This window comes from Neodothiora populina, assembly GCF_041146345.1.
Source record: "Neodothiora populina strain CPC 39397 chromosome Unknown canker_contig_12, whole genome shotgun sequence".
NCBI classification, from domain to species: domain Eukaryota; kingdom Fungi; phylum Ascomycota; class Dothideomycetes; order Dothideales; family Dothioraceae; genus Neodothiora; species Neodothiora populina.
In genome coordinates, this window is record NW_027191404.1 from 630,180 (window position 1) to 656,487 (window position 26,308).

Sequence of the window (26,308 nt, forward strand, 5' to 3'; positions counted from 1 at the left end):
GAGGTTCGACTGAAGGATGGAAGCTTTTCCCTATCCAGATTAGCTCCTTCTGCCCCGGACCACATTGCCGACATCCTTCTGTGACTGGAACTCCATCCATGTGCGATATTGTACATCGAACCAACATTCTTGCCCCATTTGACTCCATGACTTGTGCTCGATGAGCCTTATTGGAACCACATTATGACTATATGGCTTTGGTCTTCCGAACACATAAAGCGCAATGGGTGACGATCACGATGCTGCATCGGCGCCAAAAGCCACTCGCGCAGCCAAAAGGTCTTGGTCTGGCTGCGCGCGATGCAAGAAACGACGACAGAAGTGCGATGAAGTGCGACCAGCATGCAGTCGCTGTACCGCTGCAGACGTTGACTGCGTCTATGAAGTGAAACTCCGATGGGGTGGAAGATCCTTTGCACAGTCTAGGTTTGGGGAGTGCTTATCCGGAACTTCAGACAAAGTTGAAAAGCTAGGTATGTTCTGCTTGCTATTTCCATCTAGGTCACGGCTGCTAATCTCTTACGCAGGAAACCCCAATAACTTTGTCTATGTCTCTAACTTCCAGGTTCAGCCGCCTTCTGCTGATGCAACATCGGTAAAGTCAAGGCCTGCAGTCGCAAATAAGACGGCGAGGTCGCGAAAGCCTTCTCAGGTGGCAGCTGCAGCAACGCAGCCAGTCACAGCAATTGTGCCTGTATCGCGTACGACAAGGTCTCCAACTGTGGAACTGGGAAGCCCGCTCTTCTTGTGTCCTGAGATCGACCCCTTCTGTAACTTTTCCGATATTGACCGTGCACTCTTGGATCACTTCGTTCACAGCACTTCTAATATAATTTCGTGTCATTCGATCGTGCAAGAGAATGTCTGTCAAGTCATTGTACCAGCAGCGCTCGAAAACCCCACTCTGTTCTACGCTACCATGGCCTTGTCCGCGATACATCAGAAATCACAAGCTGGGCTGGTGAGTGCTGAAGTACGCCGAGATCCTCTCGTTATACATTTGCTCGGCAATAGTCTTCATAGGCTGCAAGGAGAACTCATCCAACAGGATGCAAAGAAGAGTAGTGTCCTGCTTGCGACGATCCGTACGCTCTTCTTATGTGAGGTCCATTCTGGAGGTGACAGACCTGGAACATGGCGAGCCCATTTTGAAGGGGCGAAGGTCCTGATGCATCGCATCGAGTCTTGGAAGGGCTATTCTGCAAAGGAAAGAGATAGCACTGCTTACTTCCTCAAGCGATGGTACAATATGACCGAGTCTTTTGTTGCTCTGACTGGGGATAGTCTAGCCACTGGTCAGCTCGCCAGATTCGAACCGCGAACTCTCAATGGTGATGGGGAGAGTGATATCTTCCTTGATGAATACGCGGGGTTCACCACAGACCTGACCTCGATTTTCTGCGAGATCGGTGCTTGCGCTTGGGAACGCCGCAAGGCTCGTCTGGTCGAGCAAGGATCAACGATTCTCTCAGAGATGGACCTCGATGAAGAAGCAATGTACCTTGAGCAGTCCATCTGGGATAGAATCGAGTACAACAAGATTAGTCCTCCTAGCTTTAGACCCGGTCTGGATGAGAAGTTATCACATCGACAGAAAGAGGATTTCTTGCTATGCAATGAAGCATGGCACCACATGGCTTTGATCTATATTCATCGACAAATTTCGGGAATGCCGGCATTTGCAGCAGCTGTGCAAGAAAGTGTCAAGAGGATACTGGACTGTATCGAGGGCATCACGGCTACAGCAGGGCTCACGCCGCTTGTGGTCTTGACAACTCCACTCTTTGCAGCAGGTTGCGAAGCCTTGGGAGATGATCGCCAGAGAGTCCGAGAATTGCTTCTTAATATGTTCGAGCTTCTACGAATCCCAAACATCTATAGATCTTTGGAGGTGTTGGAAAGTTTCTGGGCCAGTCAGTGTGAGACGGCTGATTGGGATATCTTCATGAAAGCCCAACACTGGGACTTCCTGCCTTATTGAAGCTTACATATTGTGGCCACGATTTGGCCATACCTTACTTGTATACCAGTGGACCATCTCTATCTCCAGTAAGGAAGTCCTGAGCAAGCATCTTGGAGGCTTCAATCATAAGCATAGTGGCCTGTGTTCAAAACACATATGACGAATTACGATACCCCAGGCGCAGAATGGTAGATCTGAAAGGCAGCGGTGCTGATCCTTCTCTGATCGGACCATCGTGGAGATTTCCTCCCGAGGAGAAACATACCTAACTTCGCACTTTCTGTGGACAAAATATCTCTCCGGTTTTGACACTGCTGATGGCAGCCTCATGTATAGCACCCGACCTCACAAGTCTCACATGTGCCTACAGCAGGTAGCCCATGGTCCGCTGTGTGCCCGGACATAGGTGTATTACACAAGGCATCCTTCGATGCATAGCTATGTATATGGTCGAACCATATGGCAGATGCACGTCTGGGTCCAGGAGGTGTTGTGCTTGTTAATCTCCGGGGGTAGGTTCATACTATACCTGGACCGTCAAGCTCAATACCTGTCATCATCCTCTGGCTATCCACCTCGATATGCCTGCAAGCATGAAGGTAACTGGAAGAGCCGACATTCATGTGCACACTGTCTCGCACGAATGATGTACTGGACATCGCATCGAGATACCTCTTTGGGCATGACGTCTTGGCGCTGCTTATCTATGGTGGGTGTGATACGGCAGATAAGCTATCCACCCCACTTGGTATATACTTATTACCCACCTTGATAGAAGTAAATACAACAATGCAAGTTGACTCATTTGAACACTCTGGTGATTCTTGTGACCCAGATACTATCGATCACACACCAGACACTCTTCACACGACTCCTCATATGTGACTCTTGCACCGGTAGCTAATAAGTCTCAACTTCCACACCGACAGTGTTCATCTGGTGTTCTTCTAGGGGAGAACAGATATGCTTTCCCTCATTCTCATTGCTTCTGCTCTCGCGGTCTACTGTTGGCTGCGTCTCAAGGCTCCTATTTCCAAGCTGCCAGGACCCCTCTATACTAAAATCACCTCGTTGCCTCTGAAGTACCACGAGTTCACCGGCACCCGGCGGACATGGATTCACTCGCTACACCAGAGGTACGGCACTGCAGTACGACTGGCGCCAAACGAAGCGTCCTTTTCTAGCCAAGAAGCCATGAAGGAAATCTACACGTCACAAGGCGCCGGCTATGACCGTACGGAGTTCTATGATCTCTTCCGCCAATTCAGCACACGCACTCTCTTCTCGACCCCTCCCAAGCATGCTCACGGGCAGCGGAAACGCGTCTTTGCAGATCGCTATGCAAACACCAACATTGTGCGTCCGGAGATGCTTTCTGCACTGCAGGCACGAGCCCGGCTTTTCCTGCGCAATTGTCTGCAGACTAGATCGAGCAATGATGGAGGATGTGATCCTGATATCTATGTTCAGCTGCATAGTTATGCATTGGACGGAGCTTCTCACTTCTTGTTTGCGCCTCGGGGAACCAATTCGCTCGATAATGTGCCTGCAGACGTCGACATCTTGAAAGAACAGATGTACCATGACAGTCTGGTCGACAATTTGATTGCTCACTACTGGCCTGCACTGGGTGACTTCCTTGATAGATTCAAGATTCTACAGGCACGACCATCGCCTCTTGCCAATGCGTATGTCATCGATGCTTCTGAACAGCCCAGTCCAGCCGAGTATTCCTTGATTGCTAAACTGCAGGCGCGCAAGGCGGACTTGAAAGACGGAGTGGATGATGTAGAGAGTCAGATGGCCGGGCCAGCCGAATGTATGGACCATCTCGCTGCCGGCATTGACACGACAGGAGACGGTCTTTGCTTCATCATGTACGCGCTTTCCGTGCCCGAGGCGCAAGGGATACAAGACAAGCTGCGCGAGGAGCTTGTGCAGAGCGCAAGTTCGGGTTCGGAGCAACAGCTGTCGTATCTGGATGCGGTGATCCGTGAAGGACTGAGGTGTTTTCCTCCGATTCCGATGAGTTTTCCTCGCTATGTGCCGAGCGGTGGCAGGAAGCTAGAGGGTTACTATGTGCCCGAGAAGACTATTGTTTCTTGTCAGCCGTGGACGTTACATCGCGATCCCGTCGTGTTCCCTGATCCCGAGGTATTTAGACCCGAGAGGTGGCTGGACGACGAGGGTAAGATGGAGAGGGACAGAATGTTTTTCGCGTTTTCGCAGGGTAGTCGGGGCTGCATCGGAAAGAAGTAAGTGCATACACTGTGCATCGTTGACCAAGCGGCAGAGCTAACGATGGAACAGTCTCGCAATGGCAGAGATGAGAGCATTGCTGAAGGAAGTGTACTCGCAATGTCGGACTACCGTCTCAAAGCACATGAAGGGTGACATGGGCCTTGCGGATCAGATTATTTCCAGTCGACCAAGCGGACAGACGTGCTTGTTGGCATTCGAGCGTGTTTAGGCACTTGGCATGAATGATGAAAAATGAGCGACGTCGAGCACCACACGGCATGTGGCAGCTTATAGATTACATAGACAGCATGATGGGGAAATTGATTCACTGTGACCTACGTATAGCAAATAGAACTGAACCATCATACCAAATGTGAAGCATGACTTGTACCGACCTCGATCTTTTGACTTGAGACTATATATATAGTAGATTGCGAAGGTCAATAAAACGATAAAACAGCTCCCCAAGGTAGAACGCAACAATAACCTCAATCATCATAAACGCCTTCCCAAGAAGTCGTCTCGACGATCAAATTCTTCGCGCACCTAGCAAAGCAGCAGCAGACGTGAATCAGTAGCGAGCAACAAGAAGGACACCCCTTCAAAGAAGAGAAGAAAAGAGCAAAAAAAAAAAGTAAAAGACACTCACTCCCTAAACAACCTCACAATCGGCACACACACAACCACGCTCCTGGGATTCTTCACCGGCCCCTTCAAGTCGCAATCATACTGCACCATTTCCTTGAGCTTACAGTCCCTTTTCAGATCAATCGGCACTCCATCAGGCAGGTCTTTGCGCCGTCGGCCGTGCGCCGTCTGGTTGATTTTCTGCGCCAACTGGTGGGGCGGGAAGGCTTCTATCGGGGGCGGCATCGCTGATTTTCTTGTTGCTGCGGAGCGTGGGGGCTTGGGGGCACTGAACCAGTGGGTTAGAAAGGACTTGGGAGGTTGTGGGCGTGGTTGTTGTGGTTGTTGTGCGTAGCTGCTGGTTGTGGAGGCGGGTCGGAAAGGCGCGGCGGAGAAGGTGTCGTAGGGCGTTTGTCTGTCCAGCTTTGCTTGCTTGGGTGCAAGGTCGCGGTTCGCGGAGCTTGCTGCGACTGCGTTTCTTTTTTTTTTCTTGTCGTTGGCTTTTGTGGTTGGAAGTAGTACTTTCTATCTGATTTGAGCTCGGCAGATGATGAGAATTGGAGATGCTGGTAGGAAAAGAGGTTTGATGTGGCTCGAGAGCGAGAGGAAGAAGAAGATATGAGTGCGGAGGATTTGGGCAAGAGGTTGTTGGGTGAAGTGGTGGAAGAGAGGTTGGACGAGGTTAGTATCTCATTTTCGTCGCTGTTGGTTTTGTGATTTCACATTGCTTATCCCGTTACAATTCGGAAGGAGAAGAAAGAAAAGAATATTTGCTCTATTCGCTGTGTTTCATCATCTTGTGCTTCGGCTGTCCTTCATCGTTCTATACCATCATCAGAGATTCGCCACCGAACCTCGAGAAAAGGAACAAAGTACTGATACGAACACAAGCTCTTGTCCACTCTTCGATTCTTACAAGATCCCAAATCGCAATACCACGTCGGCATCTCCCAGATCGACCACGTTCTCGACGTGATCCATGCATCGGACCACCCGGCAGCTCGTCTTCGAACGCAGCATCAACATCGAGGTCATCAACCAGACCATTCACGAGTAATTGTCGGCGATGACGACGATGAGAGCAATCCCCGTTTGTCTAATCTCCTTTTCCGATCTCTTGCTCCTGGCTTGAGTACCTCAGCAGCAGCAGGGAGACGAGCCAGACATCTCCCTCCTCTAATAGAATTGACATCTCCATCTCCCAACGACGGCAAAACCCAATTACTGTACTACTTCATCGCAGTCCAAACATTACCCACACGCATGCACAATAAGACAATTAGTCTGAAGGGCCAAGGCAACTCCGTCGTGTACATCGATACCGAGTCGAGGTTTTCCGTGCACAGGGTAGTCGAGGTCATGCGGTGTCATATCGAGGGGCGGATAAGGGAGTGGTATTCGTCTTCGACGAGGGACAATGATGACAACGAGACGAAGAAAGTCGAGACGATGAAGTCGAGACCGACAGTGGGAGAGATTGAATCGGTTATAGAAGAGGCATTGAGACACGTCCATGTCTTCCAGCCTCAGTCTCTGGACTCGCTGCTCGCGACGCTGGAGGCGATCCCGGCGTATTTGTTTCCTTCGTCTTCTTCCTTTTCATCAACGATAAGAAGGACAAACGACACAAGAGAGACGCAGCCGCCGCCACATTTCTCCCACAACCGCAAACTAGGCTTCTTGGCCCTCGACTCTGCGTCGTCATTTTACTGGCAGGATAAAGCCGCACAAGAAGGAGAAGAAGAAGAGGATGAAGGTCCTGAAGCGCGCCAGAGCAAAAGCAAGAAGAAGGGGTATACAGACCTCGCCCTCTCCCTCCACGAAGTCAGCACCCGTCTGCACGCCCCGGTAATCTACACGACCTGGAACCTTTCCCGTACCTCATCTTCCCGCCTGTCATCCTCCTCCTCTCATACCTCATCTCTCCTTGCCACAGGGAGTATTACCGCCCAGCAACCATTCATATTCCTATCGATTCACCGCCGCCCAGTCCGTAAATTCCCCCTGGGCCTGAGTATCGAAGAAGCATTCGGGCAGCAGCTGGGGCGAGGAAGAGATTGGCGAGGAGCAGAAGGAGAGGCAGAAGGGCGGAAAGGAGATGGCGATGTGGACAGGAGGGAGAGAGCTGTTGCTAGGGGCGGGTTCGATGTTTCGATCTCTTCTTCGCCTGGTTCTCTTGGCGGGAGAGATGGGGGGTTTGAGGTGTGGATTGGAGAGGGGGGCGTTGAGATTCGAGGGTAGACTTTTGATAGATTGCGAGGATTGCGAGGGGTAGCATAGAGAACAAAGGAGGAAGAGAGATGGGAAGGTGTTCACGAATCCAGCAAGCGCTAGTCAATAGTTCTTTCTCCTCTCGATTCGAGCCAAGCTGATGCTCTGTAAATTCATGTTTTCGGTGTTGTCTACAGGACTGATGGTTGGTCGAAAGACATGTGATATCATCCCTCTTCTCCCGAATCTGCTCTTCTTGATCCACACACTGTCATGGTCCCTGTGACTTGAGATGGCCTTTCGCATTCTGTATGCATTCCTCGTCCCCTCCGATCGAGGACATGGTGCTTGATAGAGAAAGAACAAAAACGCCTCCGACGCCTCGCTTGAAAATTGAAAATAAACCGCCCTATCTGCAGTTTCCCTGGCTGTTTAGACAGGACACTGGAGCACTAGATGGAAACATGCACTGCGCGCTGCTGAGCTGGACAAGTCATCATCGCACAACCGCACCGGCGCCAGGGCCGGCTCCTCGTCGCCAGTGCCCGCGGTCATGATCGACGTTTACACCACCACTCCTCAATAAAGCCTCGATGCTGTTGGCGCCATCGCCATCGCCGTCGTCTTGGTGACTGGCTTTCTTCTTGTTGTTACTTTCGGTGGCGACGTCGAATCCCAACTCGTCCTTGTCCTTGTCGAGTAGTCCATCGTCGTCCTCATCGCCATCGTCATCATCCATTAATTCTCCCAAGACATCTCTCCAACTGCCCTCTCTCCTCTCTCGTAGCATAATCCATCTGTTACCTCTGCTAGTGGCAACCCTCTTCGAATCCCGCTCCTTGATCCTCTTCATCTCCTGAGCCCTACTAGCAGCAGTCAACCTGCGCAGCGCCTTCTCCGCCAAAATGCCTTCCTCGGTGGCTTTTTCCCTGATGGCGCGCGCATTGCCTTGGCGCTCGGTGAATGTTTGAGTGGACATGTACGAGTGCCGCGACGGCAGCGCAGGGAAGTGAGGCGGGATATAGCTCGTGGTAGCGACTTCCTGGGTGCTGATAGCAGGCGTCAGCAGGTCCGGGCCGAGCATGCTGCTGAGGTCTGGCGGGGGCGCTTCAGGAGGCGCCGGCGCGGCGACAGATGGCGCGGAGAGAGCCACAGGCAGAGACAGAGCGAGATGGGGCTCGAGGTCCGACGAAGTGAGTGCGTGAGCGGCCTTGTGGTCGGCGAGCAGCGCGGCTCCCGGCGCGGGACAAGAGTGGTGGGCGCGCGTCAATGCGAACGTCATGTCTGATGGCAGCAGACTCGTCCGTCGCGCGCTGTGCATGCTTGTGCGCGCGTCTGCCAGGAAGCGCAGCATGTATTCTTCTACCATTGCTCGGAACGACTCCAGCGCTGACGGCTTGACGCTGTCGTAGCCGGCGATTGTCAGCGCGGCGCAGATGGATCTGAGCAGTTGGGACTGCGTGAATGTGGCGTCTTGAGGGGCGAGCTCGGTGTGCGGCGGCAGGGCCTGGAGGTTGTGTAGCTCATGGTGGTGGTTGCGCTTTTGTTGCTGCTGTAGTTGTGCTTTTGTTGAAGAAGATGCTGTTGATGATGAAGTCCTTCGTCTTTTTAGTGACCGCGCTGGGCCTGACGCATCGTCTGTCATTTTGATCCCCAGGCACCAGGCAAGGAATGGTGTCCGTCAATGAAAGTAATAAATGATTGATGGACTGACGGATTGACGATGCGCGATGCTTGTTATTGCGTTGTGGAGACTTCTTGTCCACCGTAAAGTTGTGTTTCGCCCTCACAAAGTTCCCGCCAAGCTTGATGCTGTTATAGTCAAATATCACCACTTGTACTCCATCACTGATCTTATTCAATGCTTCGTCCTCAACCGTCACTTGGGACACATTCAGCTTTTGCAGAGCCGTGTCCGTTGTAGTTGATGTGCGACACAGAAGATGTCTTTGTAGCATTTATACTCCACCAGTGAGGGCGCAACCGCCACTTCGATGTCACGCATACACACGATGATCCGCTCACGAATGTCATCCCACACTCAGTCGTCGTCAGCAGCAATGCAAGTGATGAAACATGATGACATTTCGCAGTATCCATGCGTTTCCATCCCATCCCATCCATCTAGGCTAAACTCGAACCCTCTCCATCACACTTTCAATCCACCGCTTTAGATGGCTTCCATAAGCAACGAGGTGCAGAAGTATGAAGAATCAAAAACAAGGAAAACAATAAAAGAAACAGAAGCAAAGAAAAAAAGCAAAGTCTACTAACGCCAGCGCAGAAGATCATTCTCTTTTCTTGCTCTAAATGCTAGAGTCTTCAAGCCTCGGTGCTCGGGGGGTGAAAAAGTCTGTAGGGGCTTGCAACAAATGAGATTGCCCACCCACTGTCTTCTCCAAACCTCCCGTAATATCGTTCCGCTTGAAAACAAGTAAACGCCATCGGTGAGTCCAGGGGGGATTGGCGCCGTGAAAGCGCTGAAGGTTAGGAAAAGAAAAAGCGAAAGAAAAAGAAATCCCTCTCAAGGTCCAGAATAAAAGCATCCATATCATTTCATGTACACGTTCGGCCCCGTGTTCTCGGGGGCAGCGACGATAGCGACAAGACCTCATTTGGTCTCGTGCTCATCTCCAAATGGGCTTTCGTCCCGGATCGGGCCAAGCGCCGTGTGCTGAGACGACACTCGTGACGCTCTCTTAGTCGCGTCCTCGATGATGCTGCTCACTTCGGCGATGCTCTTGAGTCCGCCCATGCCGATGAAGCTCTGCTCGCTGACGTTGCTATCTCGGACGTCGCCCACAGCCTTGCCCTTGCCCTTGGGCTGAGCTACAGCAGGTCCCTTCGGATCGGCGAAGGGTGATTGCGCTGGCATTGGTGATTCCTGGATCGGCGTTACGAGGCTCTCGCTCATGGGGCCGGTCTCCTTTTCCTCCTCGGTATCGGACGGCTCGTCTCTGTAGGCCAGAGGTGATGACTTGATGGGCTTAGCGCCCAGGGCGGGATTCGAGTTCTTGGTTGGGAAGCGCCCAGCAGCCTTGGGCTTGCCGCTGCTCTTCTTGGTCAGAGTCAACAGCGTCGGCTTTCCGATGGAAGCACCCTTTGATGCTTGACCGGGAATCACGACATTGACCTTCTGCTGTTTTTGTGCCTGATTAAAGTCCATGCCTGCGAGTTCCTTGTCTGGAGTATCATTGGGGGAAGTCTTCTGACTGCTGTTGACGCTGACGACGTTCGCCTTGCCGCGCACAATGGTTTGTGCAGGCATCGGGTGCTCGACCGCGTCATCACGGAATGTTGCCACACTGCTACGAGCAAGGGACGGAGTGATACTGGGACGGCCGTAGAAGGTGCTTCGGTCATCCATGGACGAAGAGTCAGAGTAGGTCGAGTCGCGAAGATCGCCGGGCTTGAAGAACAGAGCGTCGCCGTTGGTAGAGTGTCCACTGTTGGGTCCTAGAACAGCAGGGATCGGAGGGACTGGTGGTACGTTGAGGTTGGAGTTGTTTCTGCCATCTCTGTTCATAACACCCGGGATATATGCGATCGGAATCATGTTGGATGCGCGACTGAAGAGACTGGTGGAGCGCGAGTTGGACGTGTGGACAGAACCACGCTGCATGTTGAAGTCATCGGCATGCTTCTGGGCGGCCGCATCGTCTTCTACCCATTCCTCCTCGTACTGAGCGCGTCTGCCTCGGATGACAAACCACCAAACCAAGAACACAACGAGAGCGACAACGAATACACCTCCAATGACGCCTCCAGCGATGGCTCCAACATTGGGTCCGGATGATGGTGGGCCTTGGTCGTTGTTCTTGATGCAGGTCATCGAGGCGCATGAGCCGCAAGATTGCGAGATGAGAGAGCAGACTTCATCGCTCTTACACGATGGACACGACGGGATGGTCTCGGGACATTGCACGCATCGCTTGAAGATGGTGCGGAGAGTGCGGTCGACAGCTGCGGAATAGTTAGCCTGCAATGGCAGATTGAGAAGGGATCGCATTGTGATTGTTGTTGTTGACGACGAACATTGAGCGGAAACGGCCATTTTGGGCGAATTTGCAAGATCCTTTGTTCCCTGCTGGCTTTGACTTGGATATTTGCAAGCCTCGTGGGTTCCTTGTTGGATTCGATCGATCCGACGTGGCGATGTGAACAAAGTGCGGCTTGATTTCTTGATTTAAAGATCGAGTAGACGTCGTTGATTTTGATGCGGCCAGCCGGATACTTGCAGTCGTTTTGCGACAATGGTTTGAATTGTCTGATAGTGCTGATGTATTGGCCGATGTCGTGTTGTGTCGAATAAGGGATGCCACAGCGTGAGAATTCGGGGATGAGCGACGACCTGCGCAGCGAACGAAAGGGTAAAACGGGCGGATTTGGGCACAAGGGAAGGGGGTGATTTACAACAGTAATTTGAGAATAAAAGTGTCGAGATGGGGTTTTTTGTTTTTTTTATGAATTGATTTGTTTGAAAAACGAGTGACGAGAAAGATGTGCAAAGACGAAGGTGATGGAGAATGACGACGACGACAACCGTGGTTTTGGGGGGGGGGTGGGAACAATAGGTGGGTGAAATGGGCGTGTGCAGGGAGAATGGAGGGTGAGTGACAAAGACGACTAAAAGAAGTGGAGAATGGAGACGGAATGATGGCTTTGCTTTGCTTTCGCCTGGCTTCCCTTATCGACTGAGCCACACTCAATCACGCACACCACTGTATACCTTATTCTGCACTACAAGTACTAGTAAGTACAGACTCGATACCACAGTAGATTAGAAGCAGTGCACGAGCACGGGAAACTCACTCTACTGGCCCCCGAACAGGCCACACTTGGGCCCTTCGCGGTCGCTCCTGAGAACAACGCGCTCCTGTCCTGGCCGTTTCCGACACATCTCTGTGTCGCCTACGCCTGGTGATTATAGTTCAAGCCTCTTTGCTTCCTTTTTCTCTCTCTCTAACCTACGCCACAGATTGACTTGACTTGGCATTTGGCAGACGGAGGCAACTGTGCTTTACTACCCTGTCTATCTTGACTTAGTGTCCTGTATGGCCGTGGTGGCCCACGCGCTATTAGCTGCTAATTACTGTATGCATTGACGGCAAGACTGAAAAAACGTGGGGTACGGATGTTCGAGGCAATGATTGATGGTACGACTTTCGAGGATTAGCAGGAGGGAACAAAGTAATTCGAGCTATAATACTAAAAGATCATCATTTCATTCTTGTATTCGTACTACATGTAGAAGCGCATCTCTATAATACAACCTATCGTTGTCACAGTCCTTCTTGCTCGCCCCGACTGACCGACCGTCCGACCGTCCGACGCTCGTGACTGCCTACTATACCTATAATTGCGTTATAACAAAATACGATATACCATTACAACACATATAGCTATGGCGGGACAACAACAGCAAGAAGCAAACACAGAGCAGCTGAGTCTGAAAGAGCGAGCAGCGCTGCATCGCCTCGACAAGCCCGAGAAGCTCCAAGCAGTGCTGGATCGCGAAATGAGCCAATACGACTGTCTGCCCTGCAGAGTCATGGGTAAGCAGCTCAGCTCCCTTCCCCCGACTCCTTTTGCCCTCTCCTCTACTCTCTTGTTCCCTTCTTCTCCCCCGGCCTCTTCGTTCTGTTCGTACTGATAATCTTCCCCAGGCGCATCGGCATTCATGGGTCTCGGCGCCTACACATACTGGTCCGGACACCGGCAACTGCGGCTCAACGAGCAGAAGATCCTGCAGATGGGACGCGCGAACATGGCTGTCAGGAGCCTGGGCATCACTGGTATCGCTGCTGGTCTTGTCGGGTTGGGGGTGTATAGGGCGTTTTTCTGAGGGCAGATAGAAGAGAGAATGGACAAAAGTTATATGGACTTTGTGGGGAAGAGTGTGTGGATCGGTGAACAGAGAGGATGGGCACAGTTGCATGATAATAGTGATGCAGTCTGCACGCGAGCAGGCCGAGTATGATGAGGCAGGGCCTCTCCGCTCTGAAGGATCACCGTCCCCCGGGATAAGTTCAGCAGCTCGAAGATACCTGGCGGATGGACACTCGACTCCATCTGGCAAGAGAGACTAGTCGACGCATCGAGGCTCTGTCGCCCTCTCCTCTACCATTCAAGATCGGGAAGAACATTCAGAGGCTCAAGGCAGATGGTGCTACATGACTCACATGAGATGTTTCACGGTCTTCATATTCAGCGGAGGAATACCAAGATGCCGTCTACTGGACTTCGAAGGGCTTTATACGAGAGAAGTAGCGGGAGAGGAAATGTCGGCTGTCAGGTAAGGCTTTGCTGTCGTGGCAGCATTTTCCTTATGCTTAACTATATGTAAAATATGTACACTATACTCAATCGGAAAAGACCAGTGGTTGGACCAGGAAAAAGTAACAGCAATAGCAAAACACGGTAATTGTCCGGAGACACAGAAAACACAGGAACAAAAAACCAAGAATGACTCCCAACGCGATGCAAATGCAATAAAAGCACAGAGAAATGGCATCTCACTGCAACCAAAAGCCAAGAAGAGATGAAAGAAGAAGAAAAAATTGCCGCCGTCCCAAGTATAAGTGCTGACGAAGCTCAGAGACTCGTCTTGGGGTATCTCGTCGTTACTTTCGTCCAGTGCTGTGCCTCCCTCTTTCTATATCTCTCTATTTCTCTCCCTCTCCAGACTCATGCAACAAAAAAAAAGGTGCTTCTTAGGCATGTCTTGTTCTCTTGCCGCCTCCACCCCCTGATCTGTCAAAGTCCTTGTTGCTGGGGTTGCCACCAAAGGGACTGCCTCCGAATCCTCCAAATCCACTGATGTCGAAAAAGTCGGGCATCCTGCGCTTTGAACCTGCGCCGACACCCAGACTGCTGGTGGTGGTGTTGTTGTTGTTGTTGTTGTTGTTGTTGAAACTCGTGCTTCTATTGTTGCCATTGCTCGTGTGGCGATGTATGTTTCGATTGCTTCTCTGTCGAGATCCAAGGTTGAGTGCCACTGGAGATGAATGTTGTTGCTGCGTGCCAGATGCCGTTGCGCTGGCATGATCCGAGGGCAGACTGGGAGCGTCCATTTCCGTATCCCGATCGTGGTTGCCGCTCGGGTAAGGAAGTGACGAGCGGAAGGTGGACATGTCCGGGTTGTTATGCGCTATGGGCACCGCTTCCACTTTGACATCCTCCTCCTGTCGGGTTGCGCTTGGTGATGACGGGTCGTTGGTCTGCTCGTGTTGTTCTTGCTTTCTATGCACTTCGGGGCTCTCCTGTCGGGTGACGGGCTCTTGTTGCTGCTCTTCGCGCTCGTCTTCGTCGTCGCTGTGGCCGCCTGCGGTGCCGTGATAACGCTCCGTCGCCCACTGACGCACCCTCCATCCCTCCCCATCGACGCCGAGGCCTAGGTTTTCTAGATCGAGAAAGGTGAGGAGGTCGTCCAAAGCATCTTGGTAACCGGCCGCTCGTGTCCTGGCCTGCTCGGTCGCTGCGGTCTTGTATAGATTCGTGACCGACAAGGCGGCGGCCTTGAAGGCATTTAATAATTCATGCGGCGAGCCTGAGGCGGGAGAGGTGCGGGGCAGGGATGTGCGAAGATTGCGAAGGGAGTCCATTGTGCGAGTGACCCTGGGTGCTTGTCCTTGTGCTTCTCGGGTCAACGATATGTCGATGATGATGCTGTCTTGTTGCTGTCTGGAGGGAGAAAAAGGAACGGAGTCTAATCAGCCCAAAAGGTCATCGGACGCAAGTAAAGGAACGTTGTCATCCTGTCATAGCGCCGAGACCCACCTTAGGTTTGGTTACTGCGGAGAGAAGACCCCTCCACCGCGCAATTTCTGTCTTCCGGCGGTGTTTCTTGAGGATTTGCTCCGGACGCCTGACGCTCAACGCAAGTGGGACCGGGAATACAATGTTGTATATATCAAAACAAAAGACAGTGCCGCCCTGATCAATATACAGATGAGATGCGGATGGCAATGACAGGAAATGAACCCCTGATCGGACACTTGACATGCAGATGGAGTGTAGTACGGTAAAATCGACCTCGGAGGAGGCCGAGGCACAAGACTCTTTCTGCAGCCTTCGTTCTTTGTTGCACGGGCCGGTACCTTGAATGGTAATTCTTTACACAAATACACCGCAACAAAGAATGTTTTCGCTTTAGGTACTCGGGTCGACTCTTGCGGTCATCTGCTTCGTGACAAGGTAGACATATGCGTGGAAGATGATCAAAGTCGAATGCACTTTTACATACAGATCACGTTGACAAGATTCGCCACCGGAGCATGTAAATGCAGCATCACGTCACAGGCGAGCACAAAGCTGGGCACAGAGGGTGAATGCGAACGCGAATGCCCACAACTTGTCCTTCGTCACAGGTGGGGCGCTAGTGAGTTATGATATATATTCATGCAAGCTGCTGGTAAATACTAGATAATCACAGAGTCTTCAAGAAATCCAACACTGCTTCCGTGAACTTCTCTGGCTGCTCCTGCTGCACCCAATGTCCAGCATTCGCGATGAACGTGACGCCCCTGAAGTCTGAGCAAGTGTTCTTGTAGTCATGCAGCGCTCCAGGCTGTTGGAAATTGCCCCAGTCTTGTTCGCCGCTGATGAACGCACATGGGACTTCGATCTTTCTCCCTGCGAACAGCAGCATGTCTCTGCGTTGTACGGGACTCGCACTGATCTGCGCCCGGTACCAGTTCAAGCCGCCCTGGAACCCTGTCCTCTGCCACTCGCGGACATAGACCGCCAGATCTGCATCTGAAAGCCATCGAGTTGTGAGACGATCATCTTCGTCGTCCATCTCTCGAGCGACTGTCTCAGGCATTGTCATATCAAGGGGCATGATGTAGTAGTGTGGCATTTGCTCCAACTCCTTTGCGGACCATTCCTTGAGCGGATGCGGGTTGTTATGCTTCCAGTCCGCCGATTTGAGATGAAAATAGCCTCGAAGGAATTCGTGAAGCCCTTGCTTTGGGGTCTCCCAGTCGCGCGCCGCCGGGGCAGTCGAATTATACCATTTGTAGTGCTTCCTCGGCGGATTCAGCCTTGCTAAATCTGCCTGTATGTCTATACTCGATCCTGTCACTTTGTCTCGTTCGACCAGAGGTTTCTGTGACAGTGGCACGGCGAAGGGAGGCGTTGGAGGAGCATGGTGGGGGTGCGATGCTTGGATGCAACTCTGGAAGATGTCTGGTCGGATCAAGGGAGCCATGGCACTGGACACTGCTCCGAAATCGTGACCGATGTGACAATGTACCTTTTCGTAACCCAGGGCGTAAACAAGACAGACAAGGTCGCGAACTAGATTTGTGATTGTAAAATCGTTCAAGTCGACCTTGTCATAAGGTCTGGTGTCCCAGCCAGTTGTACGTCCATACCCACGTTGATCAGGAGCAACTACCAGGTACCCGGCGGCTGCCAGCTTGGCCATGACCTTGCGCCATGAAAAGGCCAACTCGGGGAAGCCATGCGTGATCAGTACAAGAGGCTTCTTCTCTGACAAATCGCCAGCGATGAGTACATGGAACACAAGTCCACACGATGAAGTGCAGTCGACATAGGATTCTTTGACACCGTCAGGTAGGGGAAGAGGGTCAAGGTCGGCCATTGTACAAAGACAACAACGACAGTGTTATTTTTTTGGGATGGTTTACAGTCAACACAGACTATGTACAAAAGTCACAAATCAACTTGTCTACCGAAAAGATGTACGTGGTAAGGCATGTAAGAGGCCATCATAGCCTTATATCGCTGGGACTACAGGTAAGGTAGACAACACATCTGTGTCTGGTATGGTGTGCCTAGGCTGCAGAGCTTACTCGGCACCGCGGCGGTGGAAAAGCGGAGATGCTGCATGTGTGGAAAAGGCGATGCGCTCGACATACTGTAGACGCGAGGCTCAAGGTACAGAAGCATTCCCACATGATCTTCGAGGGAATAAATGTGAGCTTTGGACTTGGACCATCTTGCTCGGTCAGAACTATTGCGCGACCTTGTTCTTCAGATGGGTCTGTCGCACAAGGCAAGGAGGGCGATCGGCAGACTATTGAGTGGAGAATCAAGCATTGGAATAGATGAGGATACACACTGTGGTTCAGTGGGGAAAAGCCTTGGCTACAGCGACGTACAGAAGATACGACAGCGGAACTGTGGGAGATCTGCATCGAGAAGGGAGCGACTGAATCACCGGGAGAAAACATTAATCTTGTAAAGTGGATCGACTCACGAAAGAATACAACAACGCTGCGTGCAGGCCCCGTGACTTTACGAAGCTACACGAATGCTGAATGCCCAGCATACTGGTGCCTCACACCGAACCCTACTACACGCAGACTCGAAGCTGGATGATGATTGTTTTCGCACATCGTTCACAGGAGGTCGAGATAAAGTACAAGTAAGACGGTGCCACGAAAGCTTCAGCCAGCACAACAAGGTCAGGGCTAGACTCCTCCGAGACTGCAATGACAAAATGAGGTTCCGCACGGTCCCACTCGATCGTCATAGCAATTGCATTGGAACCAACCTGAACTAAGGTAGGTGGTGAAGGGTGAAGCTTTCAAGCCGTCGCTGCAGTGTATCGAATGTTGAGTATCGCTCATTTCAACTCTTGTTTTCCTTTCCCCTACTATCGGTTTTTTCCCACTTTGATCATTTCGCATCATGTCCCTCAGGATTTGCTCAGAAAGACATTGATTTGGTCAAGGGTCAAGGCTTCGACATTCCAATATTCCTCTACCACTAAGGTCATCGCAGACAACTCCCACGTTCAGACCATGTACTTGTACTTTCGTTAAACATATCACCGCTTTCTCTTCAATTGCGCAAACACGTCCTCTGACGGCATATGCACCACGGCCCGGCACTTTCGCGTCGTCACAACCATTACTCTCCATCAACCCCAATACCATACAAGCGGCCATCGCGTCTGTCTGCAACTGGGTCTGTTGTTTACCTCAATTACCAGCCAAGCACACATCACTTGACTGTCAGCCCAGCCATCCGCCATTAGACTCGCTGAGGCCATCGTCACAAAACAATGCCGTCACTATTCTCGAGGCGGCGGGCGAGCTCGCAACCGGTATGTGCAGCAGAGGTACATCTGTACAAGCAAAGTGCAGACAGGGTGTCATTGGACGAGCAAGTCGAGTACTGAGAAGATGCTAACAAACAACGCCATTCGTAGCCGAGGCCCAGCGCACCCCCCAGCGCATCTGCAGCCATCGCGGCCAGCAGCGCCTTTCTGCAGAGTTCAACTTCAGCAGCTTCACTGTCGTCGGCCGCCGCTGCCGCTGCTCTGCGATCTCACACTGTGTCGCCGGAACCTATAGGGAACATCCAGACTAAGCGCATGATCCGGCGCGGATCGCAAACATCGAACTTCAGTCCCGACTCTGTGGGAGGACGGACAGGCGGTGGCAGAATATTGACAAGAAGAGATAGCAACTCTTCCATGACCGAGCGCACCTTCAGGTCTCCTTCCCCTGGTGGACGCTCAGACGCTGTGCCTCCTGCTGCCGATGCCCCTCCCGTGCCTGCAGTCCCTCAAAGTGCCAGGAGATCCGCCAGTCTTGAGCCTGCACCCCTGCGCATCAGCTCCCCAGCACCGAAACGAGGTGGAAGAAACGCCAGCGTCGACAGGGCTGGTTTTGGCAGGGGCCAGACATCTCCTCCAGCGACCAGAGCGCCTATGCCTCGAGTCACCGAGCTCGAGCGAGAGACCAGCCAAAGATCGATCAATTTCTCGCGGCCGATGAGTCCCGGTCCCAGTCCTGGCCCCGCGTCACCCACGGCTCGTCCTCAATCAGCGGCAGGATGGTTCACTTCTCCCACTGTGAGCAACGGTACCCCTAGGGCATCTGTGGCAGACAAGCAAAAGCGACCCTCGTCATCATTAGCTCTGTCTTCTCCCGAGGCGCGGAGAGTCGAGATGGACGTACAGAACGCAGCAGACAAGCCCGTGACGAAGAAGAAGAAAAAGAAGGCTGTGACGCCCAGCGAGGGGGCAGTGCTTGCTGGGGGTACAATGCATGCTGGTCCCACTGGCACTGCGGTACAGTCACCCACCTCCCCGATACAAAGCACACAGTCCGCTCCACAGCTGGACAGTGCGGCAGCTACACCAGAGAAAAAGAAGAAGAGGAAAGTCCAGGTCGCAGTAGATACGCAGGTCGCGGATTATCCACCACCGAAAAACCCTGCCCGCTTTGCATCTCCAGTCAGAAGTGATAATGGAGCCTCTCCAGTCAACGCTGCTCCTCGATCGGTCGGAACGTTGCAGAAGCAGCCATCTGTCGTGCGCGAAGATCCAGAAGCCGAGAGCATGGCAGAGCGGGGCGCTTCACCCATGCGCACCACTACAAATAGCAATGTCTCGCCCACCAAAGACCATCGCCGCATCGTCAGCACATCTGCTGGTCCTGCTCAGCAGTATTTGTCACCTGGTGGTAGGCGATCTGCGAGCCTTGACATACCGAGAAACACAATACCCCGATCTGGTTCACTCAGCCCGCAGAGAAACCGCGCCCACTTTTCCGATGTTGTTGTTGACTCAACCTCTAGCAAACATCAGCCTCCCCCGAGATCAGTGTCGCCTTTCAAGTCTGCGCTGAAACACTCTCCTTCCTCGTCCATCAGGGGGAGCTCGCCCGCAGGACGAAACGACACCCGTATACGCGGTAGTGATGCTTCAGACACGACGTCCATAGCCTCTCAAGACGGGGCAAGTGCCGCTAAGAATAGCGATATCAGGAAGAAGAAAAAGAAGGCCCGCGTCAGCTTCGACGACGGAGGTACAACTGTCTCGCCCCCGGTCTTCGACACTTCCCCTGCTGTTTCGAAACCCATAAGACGGGAGCTTTCTCCTGTTGCTGCTCACGATAGTGAGGGAGACGAAGCAATGACACCCCGCCCTGCACTGCCCTCCTTTGGCAGTGTGCGTAGCCGTAAGACTCCGTCACCTGACAGGGCGGAGAAGGTCACCGAGACCATCTCACCTACGACGTCTGGAACATCTCCAACGTACGAGCGCGGTCCTACCGAATTGACCAGCGACCACGCTCTGGGGTCTCTCGTAGCTCGTGATTTTGCGGACAAATCCAAAGAAAGCCCGAGCGCACCGCTGCCTCCTCAAGTCACCTCTGTCGAAGGATCAGGTTATGCCTCGGACTCAAGTGCATACTCGCAAGACCCCTCGATCCATAGCGAGCATATCGAAAGACTGGAACCAGCGCCAGTAGAACAAAATACCGCGGCAGCTGTCGTTATGACCTCAGAGGAGTCCACGTCGAAGGCTACGACTCACCAGCCATCAGCAATGTCACGATCCTACCACGACATCGTTGCGGACGTCTTAGCAGCGCCTGTCGTCTCTTCTTCCGGCGAAATAAGACCAATCTCTTCCGAGAGCGAGGATTCTGCAATGGCAGTACCAAATATCAACGTTCTGCCTGCGACACCGGGCCTTGAGGACGACAATCCAGTATTTTCTCAACATCCTGAGCCTAATAAGAAGCCTCACTTTGACATTCCTGGCGGCTGGGAAGACTCGGGATCGTCTAAGAGCGACTCCGTTGTCCCTGCTCGCGTTGCGCCTGTAGCCAGCGAGGAGCCGGATTATGAATACAGTGAAGCAGATGAGGATAGCAGTGACAGCGATGAGTTGGGCACGCCAGGTGTAGCAGCAGAGCGCGTATCGCCGAATTTGGAGCCCATCTACGAATCCGAGTCCGACTCTAACGACAATTTCACCGATGCGAATGAGGACTTCGACGGCAATTTTGCTTCGCTCGATGCCGTCTTGGGTGGCAGCCCTGCCAAGTCGAGTGATCTCGATCGTGCCACAACGACCAGCTCTGACCTCTCCTTCAACGACCGGTCCGTGTCCCAAGTCTCAGCTGCCAGTCCTGTAGCAGTTTCGACCGCGAATCAGGTCCCTAATACGAACGGCGACTGGACGCAAGCCACCGCTTATTGGAGTAGTTTGACGAAGGAACGCAAAGATCAAATGGAGCGACAGGCTCAGCCTGTGGATAAAGAGGTCAAGTCTCCACAGCAATCTAAGCCCAAAGCTCGAGTCCAGCCGCCCATGGCTCTCCCTCTGCCGGTGACCGAGCCTGTACAGCCGCCTCTTGAATCCCCTGCCCTGCCTAGGTCACCTTCCGAGCAAAGCGACTCAAGATTCCCGGTGCTCAGAAAGAGCATGCGCTCCCCTGAGTCCCCTGTCACTGCTGCTCCTACACATGGCGAAACGCATCTGCGAAAGTCAATGCGATCACCAGGTGCTAGTGGCGGGACCATGAAGGCTTCGATGCGATCACCCGGCGCCAGTGGAGGCACTATGAAGACTTCGATGCGACCGGAACATGCAGATGCAAGACCAAGTCCTCAGAAGAAGCGTGCATCCGCCAATGCTGCCACGGCGCCATCTGCGTCTTCTACAGGCGCTGCCGCTGCGGCTGTCAGACAGAGCGCACCCGCACCGATCGCCTCTGTTCCTGTTCTGCCTAACGACGACTCGGATTCGGAATCCAGTTTCAAGAAAAAGAAGAGAAGAGGTTCGGTATCAACCGTCGATTCTGCAGGACGATACAACATGAAGAGATCCATGCGCGGAAGTTCTGTCGATGTCTCTGCAGACCGAAGGCCACTTTCGCCTACACCGGCCCCTCGTGGAACTGGTCAGCTAAGTGTTCGATCGCTTTCACCCAACGGTTCCTTCATGGGACGCAACCGCGAGAGCGTAAGGACATCATTACGTGGTGGTCCCGTTGACAATACGCCGACAATGCGTGGTAAGAACAGCAAGGCCATGCGGGATTCCAAGAGCCCCACACGGTTCAGCATGTCCGGTTTCTCGAAGCAGCCAGCCCGACCATCGTCGTCGACTGGTGGACGAACATCGAATTTGTTCAAGTCACGCTTCAATGACTCGGACGATGAAGATGATGGGGCGCCGTCATCTTCAATGGCCTTCCGAAGTCGCTTCGACGATTCAGACGATGAAGACTCGGCTGTCGGTCCACCTAGGCGCATGCCAGCCAATCTCCCACCCGTTCGTGGAATCCCGCATGGCCAAGACAGATTTGACGACGACTCGACTGATCTAGAGGATTCGGAAGAGGAAGTAGCCGGCAAGACAAGAAACCGCAAGATCAAGAAGTCTTCGGATCGCGTAGCCACCAAGCCAGGTCTACCAAGCCAAGCAGATATCGATGCAGTTATGGACATCGCCCGAAGGAACGTAACAGCCATGAACGGTGGCAGACCACCAGGTACACTACCCGAAGAGCCAGCCAAGGCCGAGCCCATCAAGAAAGTTGTGACCGTCGATCCAGAACCTCATACAAATGGCACCAATGGGACTTTGGTTCCAACAACACCTACCAAGCGAAGAGGCCTCTTTGGAAGCATGCTGGGTCGCAGACGTACGTCGTCCGTTGCTTCTGTTCCTCAGATCCCTTCGACCTATTACGCACCATCGCCCGCAGCTTCGCTTCCTCAGAGCCCATCAGGTGTAGGGAGTCCAAGGGGCAAGTTGCAAAGGAAGACAACAAGTCGCACCAACAGTAACATGTCCGCCATGGGCGTTCACCAACGAGAGACCGTCACAACGCCTGAGCAAGCAGAGCTACCACGAGCAAACACCCCAGGAGGTCTATCGACTAACAGCCAGAACTGGCCTCTACCCAACCCCAACAAGATCAAATACGAGAATGATGCATCCACTCGGCCAGCGACCAGCGACGGGCCAGAAGCTGCTCGTCTACGAACGACCATGCGTGGTGACAACAGCAAACCACTCGGTGATCCATCGCGGCCGACGCTCAAGCGTAGGAGCCTGAGCGGCGGCGACATAGAACGCATGACTGCTTCAGCTGGCAATGGTGGGAAGCATGTGACCTATAGTGAAAAGACTGGAAAGAAAAAGAAGTTTGGATTCTTGCGACGGGCTTTTGGGCTGGATGATTGATCTGGGAGAAGCGAGGAGGGAGGTGGTTTTAATGTGTAATTTTTGTTTTGCTGCTTATGTCCTGTTTTCCTTTTTTTTGTCCTTTGTCCACGCAACATACCCCCTTTTCTTCATACAACAACAATAACAATACACGCAGGAAACAATTAATCAGGCTTGGGGGTCGGGGTGGAGCGTTGCTCTTGACTTGAACGAAGAGTGGATAGGAAACCATATCTCATAATATAATTAGCACGCATGCATGCATACACATATATACAGTAGTCTCGAGAAAGTGCAATCAGCAGAGCACAGCCAAGTACGAAGCGAAGAGCGAAGAGCGAAGAAACACATAAAACAATACCGATTCTCCCGCTGCACTTTTCCAACATCTGCATTCTCTGCTCTTTCAATCATCGTACTCGTGTGCGGACGTGGTAGCGTCAGACTTGTGGAAAATGCGCAGGATCGAGAATAGTACGCGGCCTTGGCCTTTCGGTCTGGTGGGTTAATTATAAGACTACCTAGTGAGTGAGGTTCACAGACTGCTCCTCACGAGATGTTTTTTTCGCGTCTTCACGTAGGCACACGTATCGCTGTTCATGTATATCGTCCAGAAATGGTGCCCATAGAAGCAAAAATGGGGATACAAGCAACGAGATCAACGCACGTATGTCCTGTTCATGGGAAGACTGGGTGTAATCAGATCCAGAGGCCTTGTGGTGGATGGAACGAGACAGGGTCGCCCTGCTGACGCGAACCTTACCACGGTTTCTGTGTTTTTTCTTTCTTCTCAGGACTTCAAGCAAGGCATGGAAGATGGCAAGGTCTGGCATAACAATAAATTATCTACAAGGAGAGCTAAACGTTCCATTCTTCGTGATTCTCGTTGCCGAGGGAGATTCGAAAGGCTGTCAAGTGACAGGCTGATGCCATGTGGGGGCATTCACAACCAGAAGTCTACACCATATTTCGTCGTCGCTGGTGGGGCTACTTACCGTCCCGAGTCGCGCTGCTCAATGATCTCAACTATAGTTCGATGATTGGCTCTCTCCTCCTGAGGTCCAGCCCGATCCCTCGATGAAGCCAAGATCGGCGTCCGATTCCTCTGTCAAATAGACCGTAGACTCGTCTTCTGAATTGGGCTGTTCGTCTTCTGCGTTGGATGCACGAGTAACGGAAGCATCACCGTCACTTCTTAAATCATCGAGGATCTGCTTGAAAATCTGATCACTTTCGAGGACGATATCTTAATCTCTCGCCTCATGGCTCTCTCCGATTTATCGAGTGTCTGGAACGAAGAGACTTCTCCGTTGCCCAGAACATGGATGTAATCTCTTCGCATAGAGACGAACACTCCTTCCATTCTCTTCGTCATTTGCTTCCCCACGACCGTGCACATAACATCAAGCATTTCGTGAACGAGCCGTGTGGCATTGCGGAACATGACGTCCTTGTTGGCAGTCACTTCGTTCGTCATATGGACCTTCATCCTCGCGAAAGAACCTGCTCCGCATTCGTCTGTCGCTAAATTGTAGGCTCTATGCATATACTCGCACACGGTCGGAGTGAATTTGCGGCTTGCGTCGCGCTGTTGCTCGTTGATTGTAAAAACTAGCGTGTTGGCAAGATCGGTGACGATGCCTTCGTAAGCTGATAGTTGATGTGAAAGCAGACTCAAGCGTGGGTTCGGGTCTCCGCGACTGTGCGCGCGTGCTTCGAGGTCGCGATGGAATGACCTCAGGGCAGCGGGAAATCCCTTGACGCAGGCTTGCATTACATGTGGTAAACGTCGGACAAAAGCCCTCTCCCATCCCGCGACAAGGTGCTTCATCAAAGGTTCTGATCTGCTTATGATGTTAGCCAGCCATTGACAAACGCAATTTCTTTCTCTGTAGCTTACAATCCGGCGTTGAAGTCGCGACGAAATGCACCTTCACGTCGGACGGTCGCTTTGTAAGTCGCCCATGGCAGCCCACCATCATTACGAGGAGCACCCCAACTTGCAGTAATAGGGACCGCGGCGTTGGACGCAACCTTCACGGCTGCGTCGAAATTTTCATAGATGTTCTCACTAAGCGCATCCTTCATGTTGGCCAGCGTCAATTTGATGCAACCTTCCATTGCTCGTTCGAGATCGCCAAGCTTGCGAAATAAATAATTGCTTTCAGCATTGAATTGTGTGCCTGTCAGTTGGGATGCCCCACCATCATTGGAAGCCCATAAATGCAATGAATTCAAGAACTGATCGAGTCCGTTCAAGAACCCACGACAAGCCAGCGACCTTGTTCCTTCGGTCAGCTTCTTGCAATGCGTTTGCAATGCAGGTATCTCGGTTTCCTCGATGTTGGTGAAACCTCGGACAGGGTTGTCTTTGACCAAGCGGCCTTTGAGCTTCTGGTACGCCCTACTGCTGACACAGAATACCGGCAGAGAAGACGCGACAGCATCGTAATTGCCGACGTCTTCTTCTGGATCGAAAGTGTCTGGATTCTCCTCAGCTTGGTGTTCTTGGTCGAGCTCCTTGATGCCAGCAGCAAAGTCAACCTGGATAGCAGACTTTGAATATTTGTTACGCGATACAGACGGCGCTTCGCTTCGCTTCAATTTCGTCGATCTTCTTTTCGATGTCTTCGAAGCGAGGACTTATCTCGCTGATCTTTTTGTCCAGATCAGCGCGGAGGCGCCGTGCTTTCTTCTTGGTTGTCATGAGTTCCGATAATTTTGTCTCGATATCCTCTTCAGTCAATGCTGGTCCTTTGCCAGTTGACATGACCACATCGTCATAGCTATCGTCGCTATCGCCGTTACTGTTGTCAGACCGCTTGCGCTTTCTTGATACTTGACCAGGCGCATAAACAGTCTTAAGACTTTCGAGATCTTCCTCAAGCTGTTCCCATTGTTCTAATTGCTCGTCCGCATCCTCAATCTGATCGTTGCATGCCGCCCTTTCCTCTTTGTATTCACGCAAGGTTGCTCTCAATTCACTCCGGTTCGCCTCCACCTCAAAAAGTTCAGCATCAAGCTTCGCCATCGTCTCCCCAAGGCCAAGGCTTTCCACAGCTTCTGTATTACTTATATCATCTGCTCCAGAGACCAGTGCATTGCTTCATATAGTGTTGAGCTACTGCGGCACGAGCAGTGTTTGAGTCGTGGACACCAGGGAGATCGACTACAACTGCACCGGTAGAGAGAGCGTCTGACTTAGCGTAGATGCGTACGACCTTGATCAGAGGCCATAACTCCATTTCCCTTTTTCGCGATCGTTTCTCCTCGTCGGCATGATCACTCATGGAATCCGGCTTCTCCTGCGAATTTAC

At 52.3% G+C, this 26,308-nt stretch overlaps 9 protein-coding genes across 11 annotated transcripts; 5 read left to right on the top strand and 4 right to left on the bottom strand.

The window, feature by feature from the left end:
- Positions 1-223: 223 nt before the first annotated feature.
- Positions 224-1,981, top strand: AAFC00_000920 (uncharacterized protein; the record flags this gene model as incomplete). The annotated part of the gene is made up of 2 exons (XM_069347656.1): positions 224-473; positions 528-1,981. The coding sequence occupies 2 exons, from the start codon at positions 224-226 to the stop codon at positions 1,979-1,981; spliced, it is 1,704 nt and encodes a 567-aa protein (XP_069203501.1).
- Positions 1,982-2,926: 945 nt separating this feature from the next.
- Positions 2,927-4,433, top strand: AAFC00_000921 (uncharacterized protein; the record flags this gene model as incomplete). The annotated part of the gene is made up of 2 exons (XM_069347657.1): positions 2,927-4,218; positions 4,274-4,433. The coding sequence occupies 2 exons, from the start codon at positions 2,927-2,929 to the stop codon at positions 4,431-4,433; spliced, it is 1,452 nt and encodes a 483-aa protein (XP_069203502.1).
- A 1,016-nt stretch (positions 4,434-5,449) lies between these two features.
- On the top strand, positions 5,450-7,072 carry AAFC00_000922 (uncharacterized protein; the record flags this gene model as incomplete). The annotated part of the gene is made up of 2 exons (XM_069347874.1): positions 5,450-5,512; positions 5,723-7,072. The coding sequence occupies 2 exons, from the start codon at positions 5,450-5,452 to the stop codon at positions 7,070-7,072; spliced, it is 1,413 nt and encodes a 470-aa protein (XP_069203503.1).
- Positions 7,073-7,538: 466 nt separating this feature from the next.
- AAFC00_000923 (uncharacterized protein) lies at positions 7,539-8,687 on the bottom strand (the record flags this gene model as incomplete). Its single annotated transcript, XM_069347658.1, has 1 exon — positions 7,539-8,687. The coding sequence occupies one exon, from the start codon at positions 8,685-8,687 to the stop codon at positions 7,539-7,541; it is 1,149 nt and encodes a 382-aa protein (XP_069203504.1).
- A 966-nt stretch (positions 8,688-9,653) lies between these two features.
- Positions 9,654-11,096, bottom strand: AAFC00_000924 (uncharacterized protein; the record flags this gene model as incomplete). Of its 2 annotated transcripts, XM_069347659.1 has the most annotated exons (2): positions 9,654-11,005; positions 11,078-11,096. In XM_069347659.1, the coding sequence occupies 2 exons, from the start codon at positions 11,094-11,096 to the stop codon at positions 9,654-9,656; spliced, it is 1,371 nt and encodes a 456-aa protein (XP_069203505.1). The 2 variants fall into 2 exon arrangements, with proteins under 2 accessions (XP_069203505.1, XP_069203506.1); XM_069347660.1 differs by having other exon boundaries at positions 9,654-11,096.
- Positions 11,097-12,446: 1,350 nt separating this feature from the next.
- AAFC00_000925 (uncharacterized protein) lies at positions 12,447-12,887 on the top strand (the record flags this gene model as incomplete). Its single annotated transcript, XM_069347661.1, has 2 exons — positions 12,447-12,597; positions 12,709-12,887. The coding sequence occupies 2 exons, from the start codon at positions 12,447-12,449 to the stop codon at positions 12,885-12,887; spliced, it is 330 nt and encodes a 109-aa protein (XP_069203507.1).
- An 868-nt stretch (positions 12,888-13,755) lies between these two features.
- AAFC00_000926 (uncharacterized protein) lies at positions 13,756-14,646 on the bottom strand (the record flags this gene model as incomplete). The annotated part of the gene is made up of 1 exon (XM_069347662.1): positions 13,756-14,646. One exon carries the CDS (start codon positions 14,644-14,646, stop codon positions 13,756-13,758), a length of 891 nt encoding a protein of 296 aa, XP_069203508.1.
- An 824-nt stretch (positions 14,647-15,470) lies between these two features.
- Positions 15,471-16,649, bottom strand: AAFC00_000927 (uncharacterized protein; the record flags this gene model as incomplete). The annotated part of the gene is made up of 1 exon (XM_069347663.1): positions 15,471-16,649. The coding sequence occupies one exon, from the start codon at positions 16,647-16,649 to the stop codon at positions 15,471-15,473; it is 1,179 nt and encodes a 392-aa protein (XP_069203509.1).
- A 1,428-nt stretch (positions 16,650-18,077) lies between these two features.
- AAFC00_000928 (uncharacterized protein) lies at positions 18,078-23,009 on the top strand (the record flags this gene model as incomplete). 2 transcript variants are annotated; one of them, XM_069347664.1, is made up of 3 exons in its annotated part: positions 18,078-18,119; positions 18,225-22,464; positions 22,528-23,009. In XM_069347664.1, 3 exons carry the CDS (start codon positions 18,078-18,080, stop codon positions 23,007-23,009), a joined length of 4,764 nt encoding a protein of 1,587 aa, XP_069203510.1. The 2 variants fall into 2 exon arrangements, with proteins under 2 accessions (XP_069203510.1, XP_069203511.1); XM_069347665.1 differs by having other exon boundaries at positions 18,225-23,009.
- Positions 23,010-26,308: the final 3,299 nt, after the last annotated feature.